This window comes from Mangifera indica, chromosome 8 (assembly GCF_011075055.1).
Source record: "Mangifera indica cultivar Alphonso chromosome 8, CATAS_Mindica_2.1, whole genome shotgun sequence".
Classification (NCBI taxonomy): domain Eukaryota; kingdom Viridiplantae; phylum Streptophyta; class Magnoliopsida; order Sapindales; family Anacardiaceae; genus Mangifera; species Mangifera indica.
The window spans coordinates 2,462,137-2,487,404 of record NC_058144.1 but is presented as its reverse complement, the minus strand read 5'-3'; the positions used below and the strand labels follow the sequence as shown (position 1 = coordinate 2,487,404).

General features: G+C 35.9%; 4 protein-coding genes and 1 pseudogene across 8 annotated transcripts; 4 read left to right on the top strand and 1 right to left on the bottom strand.

The window, feature by feature from the left end:
- The first annotated feature begins 687 nt into the window (after window positions 1-687).
- On the top strand, window positions 688-2,259 carry LOC123224119 (uncharacterized protein C594.04c-like). Its single transcript, XM_044647653.1, has 3 exons — window positions 688-1,050; window positions 1,137-1,400; window positions 1,575-2,259. Exons 1-3 carry the CDS (start codon window positions 832-834, stop codon window positions 2,052-2,054), a joined length of 963 nt encoding a protein of 320 aa, XP_044503588.1. The 5' UTR covers window positions 688-831; the 3' UTR covers window positions 2,055-2,259.
- A 3,182-nt stretch (window positions 2,260-5,441) lies between these two features.
- LOC123224118 (pentatricopeptide repeat-containing protein At4g01570) lies at window positions 5,442-8,206 on the bottom strand. The gene is given in 1 exon segment (XM_044647652.1): window positions 5,442-8,206. A coding segment is annotated over 1 exon segment (2,412 nt). The 5' UTR covers window positions 8,088-8,206; the 3' UTR covers window positions 5,442-5,675.
- Window positions 8,207-10,258: 2,052 nt separating this feature from the next.
- LOC123223361 lies at window positions 10,259-15,449 on the top strand (annotated as a pseudogene).
- Window positions 15,366-18,448, top strand: LOC123222692 (ribosome production factor 1-like). The gene is made up of 11 exons (XM_044645595.1): window positions 15,366-15,701; window positions 15,796-15,876; window positions 16,136-16,231; window positions 16,383-16,466; window positions 16,548-16,617; window positions 16,825-16,907; window positions 17,178-17,257; window positions 17,352-17,450; window positions 17,549-17,675; window positions 17,916-18,005; window positions 18,101-18,448. Exons 1-11 carry the CDS (start codon window positions 15,462-15,464, stop codon window positions 18,137-18,139), a joined length of 1,089 nt encoding a protein of 362 aa, XP_044501530.1. The 5' UTR covers window positions 15,366-15,461; the 3' UTR covers window positions 18,140-18,448.
- A 2,057-nt stretch (window positions 18,449-20,505) lies between these two features.
- Window positions 20,506-23,960, top strand: LOC123222536 (uncharacterized calcium-binding protein At1g02270-like). 5 transcript variants are annotated; one of them, XM_044645377.1, is made up of 11 exons: window positions 20,506-20,686; window positions 20,800-20,988; window positions 21,084-21,188; window positions 21,295-21,400; window positions 21,594-21,811; window positions 21,915-21,991; window positions 22,103-22,217; window positions 22,311-22,439; window positions 22,997-23,110; window positions 23,190-23,297; window positions 23,513-23,711. In XM_044645377.1, the coding sequence occupies exons 1-11, from the start codon at window positions 20,684-20,686 to the stop codon at window positions 23,573-23,575; spliced, it is 1,227 nt and encodes a 408-aa protein (XP_044501312.1). In that variant the 5' UTR covers window positions 20,506-20,683; the 3' UTR covers window positions 23,576-23,711. The 5 variants fall into 5 exon arrangements, 4 of the variants coding, with proteins under 4 accessions (XP_044501312.1, XP_044501311.1, XP_044501313.1 ...); XM_044645376.1 differs by having other exon boundaries at window positions 20,507-20,686; window positions 23,538-23,960; XR_006503659.1 differs by having other exon boundaries at window positions 20,507-20,686; window positions 23,216-23,297; window positions 23,535-23,960.
- Window positions 23,961-25,268: the final 1,308 nt, after the last annotated feature.

Genomic DNA, 25,268 nt, shown 5'->3' with positions numbered 1-25,268 from the left:
TGATATTTGAAGCATTATTGTGATAAGCTGTGACAGAAATTTCCTCAGGCCTGCAAACGCATGCTGGATAAATCCTATTTCGCCGACCTATGCTTACTAAAGAGAGCAAAATACTACCTCCTTTGTGGACCCTGATGTGTGCTTTAAGTCGAGAAAAGCCCGTGAGCGGCTTTCAATCCACCTCAAGCTAGGCAGTCGTACATGCATTGTAGCTGTGTCTCCTGCTTTCTGCGAGGATTGCGGAGATAAGAAAGAATTGATGAAGAGCCAGAGACGGTGGACCAGTGCAGTGAGTAGGTAGATTTTTTAGTACTGTCGATTCCATGCGAGAGGATTCGAGCTTATCATTGCGGACACTACTTCAGGCCGCGATCATCATTATTGACAGCACAAGCATGGTGACAAATCACAATTATATATTACTCATGTGTATAATAGATTAGTGCATTAACTAACTGGCATTGAAGAAGCAGTAGGTCCCCATGATGATTAGCAGTCAGCAGTGGTTGACCGTGGGGAACCACCACTTCCACCACGATGCAGAAAGAGGTACATGTGAATCTTTGTTCATCATGGCATAGGATAAAAAGTTCATAAATATTCAAGGAAAAAAATAAAGAGCTATCAACAATGGTACAAAATTAAATATAAATAATGGCAAGTTATTATATAATAAAATATTATTATTTAATATTATAATTTTATTAAAAAATATAAGCTTCTTGGACATTAATCTGCTGCCTATATATATATGTATATCACCCTATATCTTGAGCAGCATCAGGAACAAGCCGGATCTGGAACCATTTGAAAGAGTACAACAACATCGACATGGGTCGTAACTTAAAGAATGCAGTGATTTCATTACTCACTCCCCTTCCTTCCATACTCTTCTATCTATCATTTCTTGATCACTATCATCTATCTCATACTACTCAACCTCTGTGGTCATGGTGCTATTACCACCCTCTTCTTGTAGCCAATATTTTCTTCTTCTTCAACGTCAATGTTCTCTTCTGGGTCATCAGTCACATCCAGAATAGCCATTGGGTATCTCCCTTCTTCACCCCTTCAATTGCTTTTTAAATAATTTCTTTTCTCAGTTAACTAATTTGTGTGTGTATGTTTTTCTGCAGATGATCGATTTGTATTGGACTGTCATACCAGTAATGTTAGTTCATTACTTCGCAACACATCCGTTGGGGCAGTATAATCACTGGAGGTCAATAATAGTGATAATATTGACATGGGTGTGGAGTGTGAGGCTGACGCATAACTACTTCAGGCGTGAAAAGTGGCAGTGGGGTGCCAGGGAAGACTGGCGGTTCACGGATATGCGCGCTCAGTATGGCAAACACTGGTGGTGGGTTTCCTTTTTCGCTGTCTACTTCTCTCAACAGGTAAATCCATTTTTTTTGTCTTCATTGCTAACTTTAACACTACCTCAACCTAAAATATACGGTTTTTTGAACTTGGATAAACGCTCGATAAAATGCCTCAACGAGCTCTGAATTTTTTTTTTTATCCTTCAAGAATTTCAGGAGTACCTTCGTTACGCTTAAACATCTTTTCAGGTATTTCTGATTGGAGTGTGCTTGCCATTGTATGTTGTGCACTCGGTTGATAAGCCGTTGAATATATGGGATTTTGTTGCTGCCGTGGTCTGTTTGTGTGGTATCGTTATTGCTTACTTTGCTGACACACAGCTCCATCAATTTGTAACTAGAAATAACAAGCTGAAAGAGCTTGGAAAGCCCATAGTTCTTAATCTTGACAGGGGACTGTGGTGCTATTCAAGGCATCCAAATTACTTCGGGGAGCAGTTATGGTGGTGGGGACTGGTTATATTTGCATGGAACCTCGGTCATGGATGGACATTTGTTGGTGCACTCATCAATAGCTTGTGCTTGGCATATGTGACAATACTTGTTGAAGAGCGGATGTTAAAACAAGAGCACAGAGCTGAAGCTTATAGGCTGTATCAGAAGACAACATCAGTTTGGATACCTTGGTTTAACTCATCCGCCATGGCACAGAAACATAAGTGTACTTGACTTGATTCCTGGTTTTGAACTTCTATATGTCCTTGTTTATGTACTTTGCTATTTATTTGATCGAAGTTTATTTTGTGTGTAATCAATTAGGAAAGTGCATGAAATTCAATAAAAATTTTCTTAGTCTGATAAGTAGTGTCTTTAATTTATATGTACTGTACTGTAAAATGTCTTATAATAGTGGAATCGTGAAAGTTCAGTGGGATATACTGCTGCAAAAATGAGATTCTTTCAACTATCAATTATAAGGAAAATTTCATGCTGAAATATGAAAGCCGGAGCAAAATATTTGGCTGCAGCAGAGTGGAATTTGAATAGTTATTCTGAGTATTACGTTATAGGTCCTTCTTATTCAAAATGCAGTGTGGCAGCATAATTGAGATGTCGTATTTTGCCGGTTGTAGAAGTAATTTTTTAAGAAGTAATCATGAAATGGTGCTGTATTCGACAAGCTTTGCAACTTTATGATAAAAGTTGGACAATAGAAATATTTTATTGCAAGTGCTGGGAAGCAGGGTCATCTAGGAGATCAGAATCCTAAGTTACCTGCACAGGAAATTAGATCCTGATCCTTGTCTGTATGTTGTATATGGCTGGCCTCCATATCTTGAAGGCATTGGAACATTGCCTAATCTCAGTTGCTGGATCTGCAATTTTTTTTTTCTCTATTACTATACTTGTTAGCGCTTCTGTGCACGTTTGAAAGAGTGCGAGATAACAAAAGTTTTTTTTTTTTTTATAAATTTATAATCAATGACGAAGAAAGGGTAACTCATCACTTCATAAACTAAAAAAGGGAGAGAGTTGCTTCTTTGATGAGTCACGGTAGTGCAAAATGTGGGTGTTGAAAAACTTCAGCGTTTCAGTGTTTGGTTCCTCATCACTTCATAATGTACGGGCAGGCTTAGTGCCGCTCAAGGGTGGTATTAGGGTGTTGTCCAAGCCTTTTGGCTGCATCAAAAACTTTAGGCCCTTGGCGCAAAGTATTTGAAAAACTATCTAGAGCATAAAGCAACCTCCATGTATCTTTATCCCGTTTCCCAGATTGTGAATATACGATAGGTGACAAGGTTCTTTGTAGACAGAAACTAAAAGTGCTGTTAAGTGGTGAGCAAGTTGGCAATTTCCTTTAAGCTTTGGTAGCTCCAGAAAATTATGTTTGTGGTTTCATTTCTTTCAGGGCCTTCAGCTAAAGTTCATCGGCCGTTATTTTGGACATTGTTATCACCTTTTATTAGCAATGCAATATTCTGAGACCCAGGTTAAATATTGGAAAAAACAAAGACTTGAAGAAGTCAAAGGCGTGTCGATGTTGGTGGGAATATGTAGGGATTTTCATTGTTTGGTAAACGAATTGTTGTCTAATTCAAAGAGAAGGTGAGGCTGACCGAGCAGACTTATTGTATTTAATATAAAAAAAAACGCCTTGTCATCCATGTGATTTCGTAATCAATATCTATTATTTGTTGGTCCATATTGTCACACTCAGTAATTTTAAAATCAGCTTCAAATTTAGTTAGATTAATATAAAAAATTGATTTTATTATTAATTCAATCAAACCCTCTTAAAAACCAAGTTTGACTAGATGAATCGATCAAAAACTGGATTTGATCATATTTGACCAATTTTTTTAATTTTTTAAAATTTTAATTCGATAATAAATTGAGCCGATTGATTCTTCGATTGAATTGGTTAAACTAATCAAACCATGAACCAATGAGATAACTAATTTACTCATCGATCTAGTTTTAAAAACATTGGTTACACTCGAGGTAAACATTAGAGCTTTTTGCATAGACATTTAAAATAAATAAATTACATTTTCTCACCAAGGTAGGCTTAAAATCTCTCTTCAATAATATTTTGTTATCCAAAACCAAATTTTGTTTGAGTATTAGAAAATGAAATTATTATTTTATATTTATAAAATAAAATTATCATTTTATATTTTATATTTTATTTTTTAGAATTATTATATAATTTTAGATTAATAAAAGTTATAGAAAATGTTAATGACACATAATCATATATTTAATAATGAATTAATATAATTCTTACAAAATTTAAAATCTTACAGATGAATCATTGGAAATTTTTGAAAACTCTATTGTTGAGATAGCTTTTCCACTATAGTCAAGATCTTACCATTATCACCCCAAAGTTTAAAATTTTTGCTGACCCCCAATGATTTATGAACTACGTTTTGGGTTTGAATTTCTTAAAACTTTCAATCAGGTAAATAATATTTCTTTATTTCTTGTTTCATAAATTACCTAGTCACTCCATATTTTTTAAAATATTATTATAATTTAATAATTTGTAATATTACATATTACATTTCTTATTATGTTATGTTTTATTATTTGAGAGTGTAATTATCATTTTTAAACTATTGAAAAGTATACTGAAATTAAAAAATTTTTTAAAACATCTTTAGGCTTTTTGAAATTTTTAAAGACTCCTACAAATTTTTATTGACACCTTTGATATATTTAACAATTATAATTATATTATTATATTTAAAATATTTAGATTTGATATGTAAAAAAATTAAAATTTTAATTTTATGGATAATAAAATTACTATTTTATCTTTACACCATTAAAATTTTAAAATAAATCCTGATTATGGGTGGGAATATGTTATTTATGATGGCTAGGGGTATAAAAGAGTTTTTGGCCAAATCTTGGTGAAAAAATTAATTAACAAAAAAAAGAAGTGTGAGAGAAAGGTGGCGTGCAATATATGGTTAAAAAAAGAAAAAGTTGCTTAAGCAACGGATACTTCAGGGCTAAGGTTCTAGAAAAAGTAAATTAAATATCTGCCTCTTGCCCTAAATCGAAAGGCATTTAGGGTTGGGGTTGGGTCTCACGTAATCGGAAAATCTGGCGATATGCGTACTTTTTTAGCAGCAAATCCTTCAATTTTCATCTTATTCATCTTCCTGGTATTCAATGTCAGCACACAGTTTGTGCAATCAAAGCACGACGATGGCGATGCGGTGTGCGTAGGCTCCAACAAGCCGGACTTATGCCCGATCAGTTGTTTTCGAACCAATCCAGTGTGTGGCGTTGACGGGGTCACCTACTGGTGCGGCTGTCCTGAAGCCTTTTGTGCGGGTGTTAAAGTCGCTAAATTAGGGTTTTGTGAAGTTGGCAGTGGTGGCAATGCACCTCTTCCTGGGCAGGCGCTTCTTTTAGTCCATATCGTCTGGCTATTCTTGATTGCTTTTTCTCTTATTTTAGGAATTTTTTGATTGTGCATTCTTTTTGATTGGTTTCTTTTTAGATCTTTGTAATTCGCTTCAGGTTGCGGTAATTCAACATTTGTTCATTATTTTTGGCGTGTGAAAGAGTTCATTTGTACAACTTTTACGCATGACAGTGTATCGATCCATGTTGAATAAAAATATTTAAGTTAATGCAGAATCATGTGCCGATCTATGCACAGATTAACATGGTGAGGTTGGTAAATATCTGAAAAGACATGAATTTAAAAAAAAAAAAATTTCCCCAGGCCTGCGACACTTTTTTTCCGAATTTTTTATTCCATAGCAGAGACGAAATATTGTAAGTTCTGCAATTTAATACCAAGTTGAGTCATTCCATTGCGGATAAATGCTAACCAGCAGAAACATTTTCTTAAGAAGAATCGTCTTTATTGGGCATGATTGATGCCTTTTGGTACCTCAGTTTCTCAATCTCTCTGCCAAGAAAATCCAAAATTGTGTCAGTGACGTGGTTCGGGGAGCAGCCAGAATCCAGCATCATTTTCAAGAAGTTGTATGCCTCCTTCAATTGGCCTGCCTTGCTGTGAACTTCAATTAGTGTATTGAAAGTGACGACATCAGGATTGATTCCACTGGACCTCATCTGCTCAAAAAGCTTATTCGCTTCGTCAATCCGGCCAGCCTTTCCTAGTGCATTAATCAGGGTGTTGTACATAACTATGTCAAGATATCCGCCCTGCTTCATTAACTTATCCAGAACAGCACCGGCTAGATCTGCTCTTCCCATCTTCCCCAAACCTTGAATTATCACATTGTATGTCGCTATGTCTGTTGGGCAAACATTCTCACCCATTTCGTTAAGTACTCCCCATGCCTGATTGAAATAGCCCTTCTTTACAAATGAACTCATCATGGAATTGTAAGTGTAGGTGACAGGGTTGACACCCATATCACTGAATATCTCAAATAATTTACAGGCTAAGTTCAGCTTCCCTTTAGCCAGAAATATAGACAAGAAAGTATTGACCATGTCAATATCAAAAGAATCCATTCCTGTATCTTGAACTCGTTGGCTCCTAGATAGCGAAAACTTCTGCGAAGAATGACAGTCAGACTTCAGTTGATTCGCCAATTTATCCATATATGGAGACAATGACCACTGATCAATGTCCACTGATGAATCCTCATCCTTAACACAACAATCTTCTGAATTTAGGTTGGCATCCATCTCTGAGATGGTAGAACCTATAAGATTCATAATTTCACTAAAATCGCCTTTAGCTGGGAACATTGGAGTATAATCCTTTCTTTTGCTCTTTCTACTTTTCATTGAGGCCTCTAAATCAGCTTTCCACTTAAGAACATGTGACACTAGATTACCATCCCTGATGTGCTTCATAAGCCTCTCTGTCCAATCCCACCTACCTTGTTTATGAAACCCAATCAAAAGAGATGTTATTGTAACTAGATCTACAACAAAACCTCTCCCTTCAATTTCTTCCACTAATTTTAAAGCTTCCTCTAGGTATCCCTCCCTACAAAGCTGCAACACAACAATGCTGTACGTTACAGCATCGACAAACTGCCCCTTCTTCTTCAAATCACAAAACAAAGTGTAGCCAGCCTCTACCCTTCCATTCTTAAACAACCCATCAATTAGAATATTGTATGTCCAACTGGAAGTCCTAACCCCATCCTGAACCATTTTCTCAAACAGTTGGCATGCTTCCATAATTTTCCTCGCCTTGAACATTCCATCAAGCAGAGAATTATACACCACAGTATCCGGAACAAACCCATTATACTCCATTTCACTAAAAATCTTTACTGCATCCTCTATTTGGTATGATTTACAGCATCCTTGAATTAGATTTCGATAAGTAAACTGATTTGGTTCATGACCGGACCCTTTCAATTCTTCCCACACTATCAAGGCATCCTTCACTTTCCCAACCGTGCAAAGCACCTGAATCAAGCTATTATAGGTATGCAAATCAGGAACCAAACTCTGTTCCTTCATCTCTGTAAACAGTCTCAGAGAAGTACCCAACTCACCCCAACATCCAAATGCATGAATACATATGTTGTAACCACAAGTATCAAACTCAAAGCCCTTCTTTTCTCCCAGTGCATCAAACACTTGTTTAAATTCAACCCTCTTATCTGCCTTTCTAAGAGCAACAAATAATTCATTACATGCAAAATTACCAGGAAGCGAATCAACAATGGCGTTATCAATATTGCTACCATTATGAGCTTCAAGAAGCTTCAATAAAATAGACAACGCCAAATCCACCTGGTTTTTTCTAACTAAAGCTACAATGACAGAGTCATATACCTTAGGGTTCAAACTAGTCCCTAATTCTTCCATATAATCAAGAAGCTCTAGCGCAGAATCAAACTTACCAGATTTAATAAACGCCTCGAGTAATAGCTTAAAAGTCTCAGAATCAACAACGACTTGATCATCCTTCATATAATTTAACAAACTCGGGACTTCTTCGAGGAATCCCGCTTTACAAATGGTTCGAATTATACCAGAATAAGTGCAGGCGGTGTGTTTGTAATTAGGTCTGAGAGAATAGCACCAGCGAAAGAAGTCGATCTTTTTGGATGAGTCAAGTGAATTCTTGGCCAGGACCTGGAGAACAAGATGCTCTGAGATGGGAACGGATCGAGGGTCAAGGTTGCGAGTGCCTGATTCTGAAAGGGTTTTGGTGATAGAGGCCAACAAGAGGATGTTTCCCAGTTGGACTGATGGTGACTTAAAGGAAGAAGAAAAAACTGTTCTTCCATGGCGCATCGCATTGCCAAGAAGAGCATCAAAGACTCGTCTATCACTGCCAGTGCCTAGTAACGTTGAGGTCCAGTACTTGCACTTTATATGCTATTAAAATTAAAACCCGGGAACTGGGCCAGCCATTTTTTTTCCTTCCCTTTTAATTTGAGATACATAAGGGAGAAGGACTATTTCCCACCCATCTTTTGATGCATTTTCAAATTGACACCCACGTCAGATGAAAATCCAGTTTTCCCACCCATGAGCTGTTAAAATGGATGATATCTGTTTGCATAAGGGTAAAATATCTATTTTACCCTTGTTAGATGAAATGACCAAAATACCCCTTAATTTAATTTCTCAAAATTGATGTGAGGGTTTTACCATTCACCCCCCTTAGGTTTTAGAAACTAACATTTTCACCTTACCTAAAGTTTTTAAACTTTAAAAACTAACATTTTCACCCCCAAACCTAGGGTTTCCATATTTTTCAAAATACAGCCGCCCCCCATAACTTTCAAAACTAGCATTTCACCCCCATTCTTCAACCTCATCTCCCGACGTCTTCTCCGGCGTCGTCACCGGCCTCCTCCTTCTCCTGGTGCGACGGCGGTGGTGCGACGGCTGTGGTGCGACGAAGAGACGGAGATCTCTTCGTCGCACGATGCGACGAAGAGACCTCCCTTCGTCGCTCGTCGTCCAAATCTGGGATGTCTGCTTCGACGAAGGTCTCTTCTCTTCTCTCTTCGTGGCTCGTCGCATCTGGAAGACGCGACGACAAAGGACGACGAAGCGTCGTCCTTCGTCTGTTCTTCCAGATCTGGACGACGCTTCGTTGTCCAGATCTAGGCAACGAAGGGTCGTCCTTCGTCGTCCTTTGTAGTCGGAGATGAGAGATCGGTCGAATGCGTCGGCCGTCGATGGTGGCCGGAGAAGGAGCAAACCCCAGGGGTGAAATTAAACTTTTCAAACTTTGAGGATGGGTTAGTTATTAGTTTTTAAAACCTGGAGGGGGGAAACGGTAAAATTTAAAAGTTTTAAGGTTTTAAATAGCAAATGACGATTTTGCCCCTGTCCCTAACTGAAAAATTGGACGGCAGTTTGGTCACGGATGAGAAAACTGGATTTTCATCTGCTGTGGGTGCCAATTTAAAAATGCATCAAAAGTTGGGTGGGAAATAGTCCTTCTCCCGATACATAATTCTATGACACTCGAAATATGAAAACCCTACAATCGATCATAATCCAATTTTTTGTCTTTAGCTATTACCCAGTGATTTGAGATTATTTATATAAAAGGTTCCTTTGAATCAATAAACTGCAAGTGGATGCAGTGTTACCATGCCATTAAACATTGAGTGAATAGAAAATTTTCCTTCGAATTCCCCATGAAACAAAGTTGTTCCCTGGTTTAGGTAATTATAAATCTTACAGTAAAAGACATACACAAAATGAAAATACATATTTTTTATACTATGAAAAAGGATAGAGATTAAAGAAAGTAATGAAAACTGACCATAGAACTTGAAAGAATGGACTAGGTGATTGATTAGTAGTAACTTAATATGATGACTGCATATATAGAAGACCGCTATCAAAGAAAAGTCAGAAGCATCCTCCGAACAGGTGTTGAGCGGTGCAAAATATCAGATGAGCTGAAATTAGCAAGAATCAAGGTGCTTTTTTATATGGGCTATTATTTAACCTAAGATTTGACAGATTGTTCATTGCCTTCAATGGAACTGTAACGGAGTGGTTAATCTGTACAAAAAAGAAGTATTAGATGCTATGTGGATGAGAGGATGCTTGGTTTGAAAAGTTAGTGAAAGTAGGCTTGAATGACATGAGAATCGTTACCTAATTATGTCGGATTAGGGAAAATGAAAACGGAAAAATAGTGATGGAATTAGTAGACCGTGTGATTAGGACGTAGGCATAATATAAACTTAAGCAATTGATCCAGCCATCTGTGAACCATTGGAAAAGGTCAAGTAAAAGTGAGCACAGACTGCAAAAGAATATCTGGAAAGAGCTAGTTGAATGCGTAAAATTTTTTATTTGATTTCTTATTTACAATCACGTCTACTCTGATTTTGCTGGTATTTTCCTACTAATAAGTTTATAACGAGATAAATCTGTATGCCTTCATTGTGTTTCCAGAGGAAGAATTAGGAAGGAAGAGAAAAGGTTCTCATTATACTCTTGTTTAGTGTTCGTACGCAATAGTTGAACGTGAATTACCGTGAACAATTTAAGCCTGTTGCAGCGATGGCAGCTGTTATCTTTGCATTGGCTATGGTGAATGTACTTCTTAAGAAGATTATTGATGAAGTATCCAGCCATTTGGTTATTAATGCTTACCGACAATTGATTTCAGCTATTTTCTTGGCACCTATTGCTTACTTCTGGGAAAGGTAACTGCTACCTTAGTCATTCCTTTTAAAGTAATATATTATAGGCTACTTATTGCTTGCAGTCGGCTAAATTTATCATCCTCTCTGCTAGATACTTTTTCTTAACTAAGAATAGCATTATGACTTGATAACTGAACCATATTCAATATCAGAAGTTTCTGGACACAACTTTATGCAATGAACTTAATCACATTGATATTTTCTTGCAGGAAAATTAGACCCAAGCTCACAGTACAAATCTTGTGTCAGCTGTTCTTCAGTGCTCTATCTGGGATAAAAGTATTTGATGGATGGGGTTTTTCTGGTTGCTTCTATAGATCATATAATATTATCTTTGTCCATGACTTAATGAAAGATATTTGATTTGCTTCAGAGTAACACTGGCCCATTACTTATTTCTTCTGGGGCTTGAATACACATCAGCTATCTTCTTATGCGCAATCCTTAACATGGTTCCTGTTATGACATTCTTATTGGTGTTACCATTTAGGTAAGAGTAACCAACAAGTAAATTCATTTGGGGTTAATGACCAAACCTTATAATTTCCTTAAAAACTTGCAGACTAGAGAAAGTGAATATGAAAACTTCTTTGGAAGGGCTAAGGTTGTGGGTACACTTTTTTGCATTAGTGGAGCAATACTGTTGACCCTTTACAAAGGAAAGCCCTGAACAAACCCAAATAATCTAATATGACAATCCAAGATGAAGAATTCCAGTGGTAAGACAGAAAGGTAGGCCATTGGTTCTATATTTTTGATTGCAGGAAGCGTTTGATGGACTTCATGGTTCCTTAGGCAAGCAAGGATTGGAAAGAGATATTGATACAGACCTGGAGAGTGAGAAGTTTCCAATCCAGCAGAGTAGTGCTACCCAGGAAGCAGTTCCAGTTGGCAGCAGTCTCAGAATAGCAGCACCACACACAATGTAATGGTGATAGTAATCAATGAAACAGTGAAATACAAATCACCCAATATAACAGAACAACCAGATCTGTATTACTTTCATTTAATAGAATTTGATTACAAAAATGGAAGTGTACATGTGCATTACAATAAGATTTCATTACAAAAAAATGAAAGAGTTTCTGTGCATTACAGTATGGATTTCCAGAATTTACATTAAGAAGAGGTTGCTCACCTAAAATAACAACTTTCCATAATAACCTCACCAACTCAACTGCCCTTTCCACACAGCTATTTGAGAGGCTGTACTCTCCCTTCCTATCTATCTTTCACAAAAAAATACTCCATACTTCCCTCCTCCAAGTCTATATCTACTCTCCCACTTCTCTGCCTCTTGTCTGCCACTTATGGTCTGCCACCTTATCATTTGAATTCCCCATGATCAAATAATTCCTGCTACTTTGATTTGAAAGACTCTCACGATCTATTGGGTTATCTCCTGCCTTTCCCACTTGGCTGCTATTTGCCACTCTTCCTCTTTTAACCTTCTTTTTGACGTACACCTTAACCCTAACAGATATCCATGTCAACATTCTAGCACTGCTATTCTGTCTTCTTTCGGTGCCATCCAGTCAGCCATCTTGAGTTTAATCATAAAGAGGAACCTTTCTGCTTGGTTTTTGAAAGGATTTACGGAGATAACAAGTATCTTATATGTTTTAATCATTCTCTTTTATCACTCAATTATCACTTACCTTTCCACTTAATTAAATTAGTCCTTTTCTACTATTCAGGTTATTGACATGTTAATATAAGACCATTTGTTTAATGGGTGGAAACAGGGCATGCTGGGATCAGGACTTTGGTATGTGGGGATGTCGTGGCCTGTTAAACAGAGAGGCCATACATTCACATCTACGTTTACTCCTCTCATTCCGATATTTGTAGCCACATCTGTCTTCTCTATCCTGCATGAACCACTTTATTCTGGAAGTTTAACTGTTTTCTTAAAACTCTTCTCTAATATTAAATATAGTGTTTTGACAAATAGGTGATAATATGTACTGATAATGCGGTAGATATCTACTAATTGAACAGGCAAAACAAAGAATAAGAAGAAGAGGGACATACTGAAGTAGCTTCCAATATAGGTAGATGATGAAAATCCAAATAAGAATATTAAATTATCCGTACACTCCTACCTGAATTAAATTGCCTTAATGGTTGATTGGCAGTATTGAATAGGATCCCCACCATTCAAACACAAGTCAATAGCAGCATCCTCTGTACAGTTTTCGAACTTCGTAATATCATATACCATGAGATGAGATACAATATAAACAGGAATCCCACGGATTTAGATAAATTGCCTGTTGTTTTATCCTAATATGGAATGGAAGTATAAGATGCTCTGCAGAAGCGGATGCATGCCCTTGTCTTTCTCTTTTTTAAGATGCTTATTGCTATATATATGTTAGTTTTTTCACACCACAAAAGTTGTCATTATTTAATTTGATTAGTGGCGATGCCTAATGTAAACTTTCTGTCAATCTGTTTATCTCAAAATTGGAAAAAGGTTCGGTAAAAGATAGCACAAGCACAAAAGTGGTGATGTGATTTTCAGCTTTCAGCCATGACTAATCTTGTCTGTTTGGCTGTGTATATGTAGTTTATTATTCTGTATGATTTCGTTGTCTTTCCAGAGGCAAGTATTCGGAAGGAAGGACATGGGGTCTCTACACTCTTTCTCATTCATTATTACTATTGAGCTTTTTGCTCAATAGTAAAACATGAATTTCCAAGGACAATGGAAGCTGGTTATCACGATGGTGGCTGTTAACTTTGGATTTGCTGCTGTGAATGTACTTCTTAAGAAGATTCCTGATCAAGGAACCAACCATTTGGTTATTGTTGCATATACAGTTCATTTCAGCTATTTTCTTGGCACCCATTGCCTACTTTGTGGAAAGGTAACAGTTATTTAGCCTTTTCCATATTGATTTACACTTGAAGTAGGCTAAATCCATCTTCTTCTCTGATAGTTTTCTCTAGAAAACTTTGTTACAAAGAACTTGTAAAATACCCTTCTTGCAGGAAAATTGGATCCAAGCTTACTTTTCAAGTCTTATGTCAGCTGTTTTTCAGCGATCTAATCAGGTTCGTAATAATATCCTTGATTGATAAAGTAGCCTAGATGTAGATTATTGCTTTGAAAATGACTGATGAAAATATTGAAATAATATTTCAGGGTAACACTAGTACAGTACTTCCTCTTTCTAGGACGTGAATAGATATTTATCACTTTAGTCTGTGCTTTCATCAATATGGTTTCTGTTATCACATTCTTATTAGCGTTACTCTTTGGGTAAGAAAAAACACTAAATCTTTGTATTTCCATTGATGAACCAAAATTTTAACGACTTCAACACTTGAAGATTAGAGAAAGTGAACGTGAAAAGCTGGGTTAGGAGGAGTACGGTGTTAGGTACAGTCGTTTGCTTCGGTGGAGTTATCTTCTTGATCCTTTACAAAGAAAAGCTATTAACAAATCAACATCATCTAACAAAACATAGCTACATGATGATCTCGACAAGTAAAACGGAGAGTTGGGCCATTGGTAGTAAAATATTTTTAATTGCAGGATGCTTTGTGTGGGCTTCTTGGTTCCTTGTGCAAGCAAGAATTGGTAAGAGATATCCTCGTCAATATTCTAGCACTGCTATTTTGTCCTCCTTCGGTGCCGTTCAGTCAGCCATCTTTTGTTTGATCAAGGAGACAAATCTTTCCGGGTAGATTCTTAAAGGAAAATTCAAGATAGCAAGTGTCATATATACTGTAAGTATTCTCTTTATAACTAAAATTGCACCTGGCACATAACATAACTTTATATGAATTCTTTCCTCATTCTGCAGAAAAAAAAAAAAAGAACATCTGTTTTCCAGTTTGAAGTTACTTCAGTTATTCAGTAATATTCAAGCTGTGGAAATGTTAAACCCAGCTGTAAAATACAATAAAAAGCCATTTGTTTCATGTATGGAAACAGGGTGTGGTGGAATCAGGCTTGTGCTATGTGGGAATGTCACAAAGAGGTCCTGTATTCACATCTGCATTTACTCTTCTCATTCAGATATTTGTAGCCATATTTGACTTCTCCATTCTTCATGGGCCACTTCACCTTGGAAGGTCATTTCTTAAATCATTCTTTTACATAATTATTGCAGCTATCAGATAATCAATCATATGGCCTTTAAATACCTTCCATCTGTTAATGAACAGTGTTGCAGGTTCTTGCTTATAATGGGCCTGTACATCTGCTATGGGTAAAAAAGAGACAGAGGCATGTCAGACGCAGACTAGGCAAGCTAAAGCTGCTCAGCATGATGCACATTCTACTGCACTACCACATGTCACGTCAATCACTACAGATTCAACAATTCCTTGACCATTCAAGCTTACAATTAAAACACCAACTTGATTCCCTTGCCAAATCTCTTTCGTGGCTTGTAACACCAGTGATAGGAGCCAGGTTGGTAGAACTCTGTTAGCGTACTGCAATGGAGATCTGCATTCTTACATATTTCCAGTTAAAAATGGAGAAAGATGATAATATCCTCCTGATTGTGTATGAATTATCCAACCGTTCCCATTTTTGGTTTCATGTTTTACTGAAACCATTGCTCAGCTATCTCAAATTAAAAGCATATAATTAAATTAATAAAACATGATTTAGGACAAATAAAGTATAGGTCAAACAGACTGAAATACTAATGCATTCGAATATTAAAGATTTCTTTCCACTCATAGCTTAAGCTTTCAAATAAAATTTCAAAATAAAAATTTAAATTTAATATATCTAATTTATAACATAATTTTTTTTTCATATTAAAATATTTGAAAATTTTATTTTAGTTTAAGAATGTTGGGCTTACCGTGACCTTAGGCTGGCCCATTTCAACCGGATTGAAAGTTAAAACCTTTAATTCTGTATTTGTCGATTCAAAAACCCTAGCTACCACAGTACGTTCATCGTCATCTTCTCGTTTGCTTCTTCACTGTAAACTGGAGAAAAGCCAAAGGAGAAATGGGGGAAAAGAGAAAGAAGAGAGAAAGAGAAGAATTAATTGAAGGAGATAAAGAGACTAATAATAATTATGAAAGCAGCAATAAGAAGAAGAGGGAGATACTACCATCGATGATAAAAAACAAAGAGAAGAGATCATCCGTACACGCCAAGCTCAAGCACCAGAAGAAGCTCGAGAAGCGCAAGAAACTCAAGGCCCGTGATGCCGCCGAGAAACTAGCTCTCGAGCTCGGTGAGGAGGTCCCATCTCCACTTCCTAACCTTATATTATTAGACTTTTACATCATAATTGAAATAATGCATTGGGATAATTTTTTATTTATGGTCTGTGCAGCCTCCGCCAAAGATGGTCCCTCGCACTATCGAAAATACACGGGAGCCCGATGAAACCGTATGCAGGCCCGATGATGATGAGGTAATTTTGATTTTTGGATGTCCTTCATTCTCTTCTTGGTTTCATTTCTGTGCTTTTAAGTAGTAATTGTATTCTATAATATTGGGAATATATGGATTAGGGACTTAATTTAATTCCCATAGTAAAAATTGCATATTTGATATTAAAATTGTTTGAAATTTGACTGTTGTACCACTTTCCGGTATACTACTGCTCTACTTTAAATTGCTTATCGCCTTCTGACAGTTATAGCTGACGTTTTATTTATGCTTATGTGCAGCTTTTTGCTGGTAATGATGCGGACGAATTTAGTTCAGTACTAAAGCGTGAACGTATGCCAAAGATATTGATCACAACATGCCGTTTCAACTCCACAGTATGTATCACTTCTCTTTTCTTTCCGACATGGCTGATATAGAACCATGAAAATGGACAATGAAAGATCTGTAGAGTTTTCACCTTTTTCCTTACTAAGATTTTTTACTATTTGCTGTAAGGTTAAGTAATTATTGTTTTTTGGTTTGCAGAGAGGACCAGCTTTTATATCAGAACTACTTACGGTCATCCCAAATGCATACTATTTCAAGAGAGGAACCTATGACTTGAAGAAGGTGTTGGTTATAATTCCCTCAATTTTTTTCTTAAATCCAATTAATAGTTCATTTAGTGATTTATAATTAATTTTTGCCCAGATTGTAGAATATGCTAATAACAAGGACTTCACTTCTATCATTGTTGTGCACACCAATCGCAGGGAACCAGGTTAGCGGCACTTACTGGTGTGTGATAAATTTTGCGGGCACCTGATGATATTGCTTTCTGCACTTAGACTATGTTTTCTTTGGCTGGGTTTTAATTTTAAATTATTTTCTTTGATCTGTATGAGAATGATCTTTTTTGGGAAGTTGTTACAGTTGTGACTAAAAAAACACGGATTTCATCTTACAATTATTTGTGGCTGTCTTCAAGATGCTTTTCTAATCATTGGCTTGCCTGATGGACCGACTGCCCATTTTAAGCTCTCCAAGCTTGTTTTGCGCAAGGAAATTAAGGTTTGTGGCTAACATCTTGAAATTTTCTGTATAATTCATTAAATAGATTGTTATAACTTAAATACTTAAAGCCTCCATTTTAATTGAAGCTCAGTGATTAAAAAGATTAATACATCATATGCTAACTATGGTTAGTTGAACATTATAAAACCTAATAACTTTCACCAAGAGCAATTATGTCATTTCCTTTTATGAGAGATACCAATTTACTAGATATTGATTGATAATAAGGACATTCTTATCATTTATTTTTTAATTCTTTTATGTCAGAATCATGGAAATCCTACTGGTCACTTGCCTGAGCTGGTATTAAATAACTTCACTACACGCCTGGGTCACCGCCTTGGGAGGTTGCATACTCTTACTTGTTAATATGTCCATAAAGATTTAATTGAATTGTTATGTCATTACCTAACAATTCATTTTGTTAATTTTTCCATGTAGATTGATACAGTCTCTTTTTCCTCAAGATCCTGAATTTCGTGGTCGGCGAGTTGTAACTTTTCATAATCAACGAGATTTTATATTCTTCCGGCATCATCGGTGTGTGACCTTGCTTTTATTAGCTGCTGCATGTAAATAATTTAGTCCTTTTTTCTAACTTATGGTTCTCTCACAAAATATCATTTTAATGCATGCAGGTATATCTTTGAAACCAAAGAAAGCAAAGAAAATGTTTCAAAAGGTAATAAAGCGAAGGAAGACTCCAAAAACAAAAACACTAAGGGTGAGAAGATCGCTAAAGAGAAAGTAATAGCTCGCCTTCAGGTTGGTGTTCTGTAAATTTTATTCGTGGGTTTGGTTGAATTGGAATTCTTATCATCAACCTGTTCAAAAGTACTTACTGCCTTTTATTGAGTTATTGCTAATTTGAATTTGGATATTGAACAACTGCATAAAAGTTTTTGATACGGTGTTAGCATCAAGTAGTCCTGTAATTTTTCTATTTGGAAGTTTATATGGTCTATGAATGTCTAAAAGCAAGTTCAATTTCCTTTAAATACACAGGAGTGTGGTCCCCGATTCACACTGAAGTTGATCAGCCTGCAGCATGGAACATTTGATACCAAAGGTGGAGAATATGAGTGGGTTCATAAGGTAATAGAATACATCTCAACCATATTGTTCTTGTATCTAAGATGAGTGTCCTTTTTTCTTTCCCTCATATCTGTTACCTGTACTTGAACTTTCAGTCGGAGATGGATACTAGCCGCAGGCGGTTTTTTCTGTAACTTAACGTGGCCTTAAAATTGAAGCATTTTTGGTGGAGAATTCTTATCAACAGAGGCTGAAATTTCTTTGCTTCAATGTGCCGGATACCTCTTATTTCAAGAATTGGGTTAGCATATGTATAATTTTTTGCTAATTGTGTATCCAGTTTGGGATAAAAATAATTGTAGTTCAATTATAAGCAATAATTATGTTAATCAACATATTTAATGGACCAAGTGTGATGTAGGAGGAGTTTTTTTAGTTGTAATTGAGGACCCGTCTGTATTTTTTGAATGGACAAATTTGGAATACAATAATTAGATTTATAATTATTGTGTTAAGTAAGTTAAGGTCTCATAAATGTGCTAGAGACAAATTTAAATTTTTATTTTGAAAGTTTTAATATTTTATCAATTTTATAAATTTTTCTACTTTTTTAATTTCATGTAGACCTTCAAATCTTTCATCTCATTTTATATGTAAAATGGGCAAACTTCTCTTATCAGGTGAGGAAAAAATTTTGTATTACTTCTTTGTAATATTTATGAAAATTGAATAAATTTAATCTTCAATCTAAATTAAATTATATATACTTTTAATTTATATTAATTTTAAAATTAATATTATAAATAATAAAAGTAAAAATTAAAACCCCAACCAAAACCCACCTCTGCCTTCTTCACCTGAAAAAACTAACACTTGTCACTGACCCACAAGTATAGTGAGCTATATAGACATTCCACAAAAAGATTTGCAAGCCGACATTCAAAAATTAAAAATAATATAAAAAAATCTTTTTGCGGACCGGTCTATTAAGAAGTTTAGAGACAAGACCCATCAGTGTGGGCCGTGTCTCAAAATTTTTTAACTGTTGTGGATTGGTATGGCCATCAACGTCCGTTATTTTGAGGGTATGGTGGGCCGTGCAGCCTGCCGAAACCGACAGACAGAGTTCCTGCAACCAAGCGCCCGCAACATTCTACAACCAGTAAAACCACAGCCGCACACGGACGATAATAAACTGTAAAAATTCAATCTAATTTGAACGAAATTGTTTTCGTGGGCAATTTCTTCTAATTCAATTTTACTTTGTTGTGGATAGGCTTGAAGATCCAGATGCAGAAGAAGTAAGCAGGTGAAGTAGACAAACTCAGTGCTTGAGAAATGTTAATCAAGGGGAAAGTTTCAGGAGAAGATGTCGAAATTATTACTTGAGCGAATAGGTATTTTTATTTCCATATCAAGCGCAAAATGTGCTTCATGTTCAGGAAAGTCTGAATGAAGAAATCTAAAACCAAACCAAACCAAACCAAATTCCTTAATTAAAGATTGACAAAAATCATTAGTATTTTACGGAAATGACTTAAATTTAGATTTATAACTTTTTTTTTTTTTTGGGTTTAGATTTATAATATATTTCTGCAAAGGTGAATAGAAGAGCTGAACAAGTCGTGGCCCGTAGAATTTTGTATAAAATTTGAGATAAATAAGGAAATAAATTGTGGAGATTTGAATGACGCTCCGCTCCACCGTCAATTATTAACCAATTGAATTGACTGACGGTTGAACAGCCGAAGATATTCAGGAACCACCAGCCCATAGGAAAAAGCAATAGCTGTTTTTAGATAGGCCAAAGGACTTTTTCCCATCCAAAAGTATGGTGTATCTCAGTTTCCCCCCTCAACTTTAAAAATTATACTATAGATTTAAGAATAAAATTATCATTTTATGTTCAATATTAAAAATAAACTTAAATTTGATTTCATTTTCTCATAACCCTAAAAACTAATAATTTTCTCCTAACCCAAGTTTTTGAAAACAATATTTTTCTCCTAGGGTTTTCAATTTTTCTAACAACAAAGAGACTTTTTCGATTATCTCTAGACAATGTCTCTTCCTCTCCAACGCGTCCTCTTTCCAACCATTCTCCTTCCAATGTTGTGCGGCAATGTCGTTGTCATCAGAGAACGAAGACAAGATCTTCATCAACGACAAATACTCTTCATCAATAAAGAGTCTTCATCATCGATAAAGACCTCATCTTCGTTCTATAACGACAATGACACTACACAACATCAGAAGAATGATGATCGAAAGGAGGATACATTAGAAAAAAAGAGACATTGTCTAGAGATTATTAAAAAAGTCTTTTCGTCATTAGAAAAATTGAATTTGAAAAATTGGAAACCTTAAGGGGAAAATGCTAGTTTTGAAAACTTAGGTTAGAAAAAAATTATTAGTTTTTAGGGTTTAGGAGGATAGAAATGATAAAACTTATACATTCAGTTAATTTTAATCATCCATAGGTGGATAAATGAAATTTTCAAGTTAAGAGGGAAACTCTTTACACAATAGCATACTTTGGGCCTTTCAGATATTATAAACGAGAAATAGATTACAGGCGAGAACATGAACAAATAAAAACAATCCATTTTGTCTCATGAAATTTCCACAATCTGGAATCCATAGAGACCAATTTTTTTGTCGCCCGCAAAATCAGCATTTCTCTTGCTTCCGGAGGCATCGTTTCAAAAGAAAACAAGAAGCTTTAGTTCCAAGCTAAGATGGTTGGTTGGCTTTCTGAGTTTGATTCGTGAAATTTTCTTTGTCGTACGTTTAGGATTGATTAGTAAGGCAACTGGGATTGATATTTGTTTGTGTTTGCATATGAATTACACAGGCGGCGGTGGTAGAATCGAAGAATTCTGTCATCCCCTCTCTCGATTCAAGTGGGAACGATTCCTCTGTTTATGAATGGTCAAGTTTGAAAACCAACGGTGAGTATCTGTTTACTGCAACGGAAGAGCCTTGCATTTCTTGTACAACTTTTAACATTTTGGCTCCTATTTACAAGCGCCTCGATCAACAGGTCTATAATCTTCTTCCATCTTATGTTGCCGTTCCATTTAATATGTAATTAGAAGGCTTTCGCTTATTTTACTGTTGGTGTTGTGATTGAAATAGAATGACAGCCTTCGTGAAAGCGACATCAAAGAATTCTGGTTCAACAGAAACCAGACGATTTTGGATTGGCTGCTTTATGAAAGATCTTCCATTATATGTCTTCAGGTGTTTTTCATGTACCCTTTTGCCTTATTTATTTGTATCAATTTTTTCTTTGTTATGGAATCAGTACCCAGCGCCAGTTTCCATGGCATTTTGATGTGGTTAATAGGAGCTTTGGGTTGAAAACGAAGAACTCGTGCGTATGTACCAGGAGAGACTTGGTGATGCAGGCTACATCACTTTCGAGCTTGCACGAACCAATAATCGTGGGGACGGTATGTGCTCATCAGCTAATATGCTTTCTTCTCTATTAAAAAGTCTAATTTTTTAGGAGTTTCTTGTACCAATCAATCAAAATAAGAGTTTATTTGTTTATTGCATATTAAACTCAACTGTACAAGTTCTATTGGAATTATCTGTTTACGCTGCTTCCAACTTAATTATCACAAACTTTTATTTTGCTCACAGGGCTTTTAACAGCTTTACATCAGAACTTCTTCAAGGTTCTAAACTATCGAGAGTTGCTCTTTAATGACTTTGGAGATCGAGTGGCTCAACTATTACATGTTCAATCTGTTGTTCCCTTCTTATCAAACCAAAATGGTGACCAACAAGAAATTCTAATTGTAAATACCCATTTGTTATTTCCTCATGATTCCAGTCTATCTATTGTAAGATTGCATCAGGTATACATGTTCTCTTCTAAACAATTGTTTTGTTTATTTTCTACCACTGTTTTGATTCTTATCAATCATGATGTTGATCGCCATGCTTCTATTATTTTGATAGGTATATAAAATATTGCAATATCTAGAAGTGTATCAGACAGAAAACAAGCTTAACCACATACCCATTATACTAAGTGGGTGAGTTTCCTTTATTCTCCCACCCACCCCTTTTAAATTGCTGTTCTCTTACACATCTTCTTAGAATGAATGCACTTATTTATATATCCAGTTGCATTCTGCTTTCTGCAGTGACTGGAATGGGAGCAAACGAGGGCGTGTTTACAAATTTCTTAGGTCCCAGGGATTTGTATCATCTTATGATATTGCTCATCAATATACTGATGGTGATGCAGATGCTCACAAGGTTGGTTTTATGCCTATAGATTACTAAGCCAGCAACAATGTTTTCAATGCTTAATATTTACACTTTTGGTTGCATGCCTGTTGAATGTCATAGTGGGTAAGCCATCGAAATCATCGGGGGAACATCTGCGGAGTTGATTTTATTTGGCTTCATAATCCTGATAATAAATCAAGAAAACCATTGAAGACTAGTTGGGCTGAAGCAGTTTTCAGTATTATAAAGGTGCATAATTTATTTTTCCATTTTCAAGTTTTTGTGATAATTCTTTTATGCCATTCTATGCACATATCATGTCCTTACTCTGCACTTTTCATATATCCTGCCAGAAAAGCTAAAAACTTGTTGATTTTATGAGACGTTGAAAGAAATAAATTATGGAGTCTGGACACAACACTTCTTTTGTGAACCTTTTGAGTTGATTTGAAGTTAAGCACTAAAAAATTATGAACAGCTTCAAGAATAAGTACAACGTATTATACAGCTTTGGTAAGTAATTAAGTATATGTGGGGTGTACTTCGAGTAAGGTCATTGCCCATGCTTAGCTGAAGTGAAGTTCCTAGTGAAAGATTATAGATCTGAAAATTAACTCTTAAACTTAATAGTTTCTATTCTTCTGACAATTAGATTTGTCTAAAATTGGGCATGAATTGTGAGCCTGTTCCATTCCATTTCTATAAACAGTGTTGGAGAATATAAGCATGAATCCATTTTCTTTGAAAGATGTAGATCAACAACGTGGAGCCATCCATATATAACACAAAAAATTTCTTGGTTGCAGAGTCAGCTTCAAAAAGCTTCCTTGGCTGAAAATGATGCACTTGCCTCATTGAAGGCAGACGACAATGGTGATGTTATTAGTTATTCAGCTTTCTGCGAAGCCCTCCACCAGCAGGTATTTGAATGTTAGCCCCTAAGTTTAGATCTATTAGCTCCAATGAATACAAAAAAAAGACATTGCATTTCTTATACAGGCAAATTTAAATGTACAACCTTATAGACTGAGTTTCCAAGAAGCAGATGATCTATGGAAACTAGCAGATGTTGATGGAAATGGTGTTGTTAATCATGAAGAATTGAAGGTATTTAACTTTTTTTTTTTTTTCATATTATTGGTTGTTTACTTGTAGAAGCCCTGTTGATTGCATTTCTCTGTTCAAAATTTAGATAATTAAGTGAAAGAAAGTGGGATCATTAAGTTTTTTTTTAAAAAAAAAAAGGAGGAAAATGGGGAATGGCTAAATTTGCAAGAAATTTGTACTTATGCTGTCAACTGCATAAATTTAATACAATTTAGATTACTATTGGCTTTGCTGCAGAAGATGTGGAATTCAACTTGTTCAGAGCAAATAGAGGATAGTTTCAATGACAATATGGAGACGTCCGAAGATTGCAGAGAACAAGAAGTAGTTGGCTTCAGAGTAAAGAATGCATGTCTCTTCCCTCCTGAAGTTGAGAAAGGATTCTGGCCGGAGAACTACTCTCTTTCTGACCATGCCCGGCTCAGCGTTGTATTTTCACCAGTGTCGTTGCAAGTTTCTTAATGGTTTTTTACTGAAGATTTAGGCATATTTGTAAATAAAACCATTCTAGAGAAAGAATTAGAATTTTGTAAAAGCTTTGAAAATGAGGTACAGACAGCCCATGGAAAATCTTCTTTTGGGTTGCTTGTTTGTTTCTGGAAATCCTCATTTGTGCAGAAAAAAAGTTGTGCAACCAAAATAGAAAACACTTGTTCAAGAGAACCATGTGCTCAACTATATCAATAACAATATATTGCTTAGTAATAAATTAAAACTAAAAAATTAAAAAAAAAATTACCCACCTCCCTGCGTCTCCTTACCCCCTGAAGTAGGAAAAAACAAACAGAATCTTTTTATTTGGATTTAAATCTTCGTCAAGGACTTACCCAAAGAAAAAAAGTAAAAAACTACGTGAAGGAACCAACGGTGGATACTGGAAGTGGAAAGTCACTGGTAAGGATCGTGTCATATGGGACAAGCGGGGACGAAGGTGACTGGTATAATAAAGATTTTGGTTTTCCACTTGCATCATTTTCCTAATAGGGTCAAGACCAACTGGGTCGTACATGGGCATCATTCCAGTAGTGCCCCTCTTTATCAGACATTTTTTTCTTATCTGTATTTTCTCTTTTTACTTTCATACGGTCCTCTCTAGTTCCTAGTATATATTACTTTGTAATTTTTTTGTAATTTATTACTGATTAAGGGTGTCTGTTTTCCTGGTGAATTATGTGTTTGCATGCTCTCTAATTTACATTTTTCATGCTCTGTTGAATTAATTAAATGTTAGGCTACTTAATTTTTAGCTGGTTTTCGTGGGTTGCCCTACTGCCAGTTGAAGATGAAGAGAGACTGTTGAGTATATAAGATCTTGGTTTGAACAGTGTGAATTGCTTGAGGATGCTTTTTTTGTGTATTGATTTTCACTACGCGTAAACTATGACCGACCTGCAGGGCTCCCCTTATCCTAATTGGTCTCTGAATAGATTTGGCACAAGTGAGCAGGAACAGGACTTCTTTAAGTCCCTAGTAGCTTCCAAAAATGGATACTGGGAAAAGACTCTCATTCATGACAAAGATGACGAAACCATGTATGAAGAGGCTAGTGATTTTCGCCGGTGACCACTGGATTCAAGAATAAACTCTAATAATCATTGGGTTGTGGCTAACCTCTGTAGGAGATTAATATATATTGCTATAGTGGCTGATGCTTCTTTCTTAGTTATTATCACAATACTGCTATTCTCCTATATTCCTGAGAATTTTGAAAGAGCTTAAGATGATAATTTGAGCTGTTTTGATGCAATTTAACTAAGCCAGAGACTTTTGCCTTGTTGCATTCCTGCCGCCGTAGTTTTCAAGAATTTGATAAATCATTTTAGGCATCTTTCTTTAAACTAAAAAATTACATATGATCTGTTATATCTATATGTTGCAGAGTGGCAAAGTTTTGGAGACGCCATCCTCTCCCAAGCGAGACTCATTCAAGCCTGTCGACTCAGCTGCAGTTTCTCCTGAGGTCAATTGTAT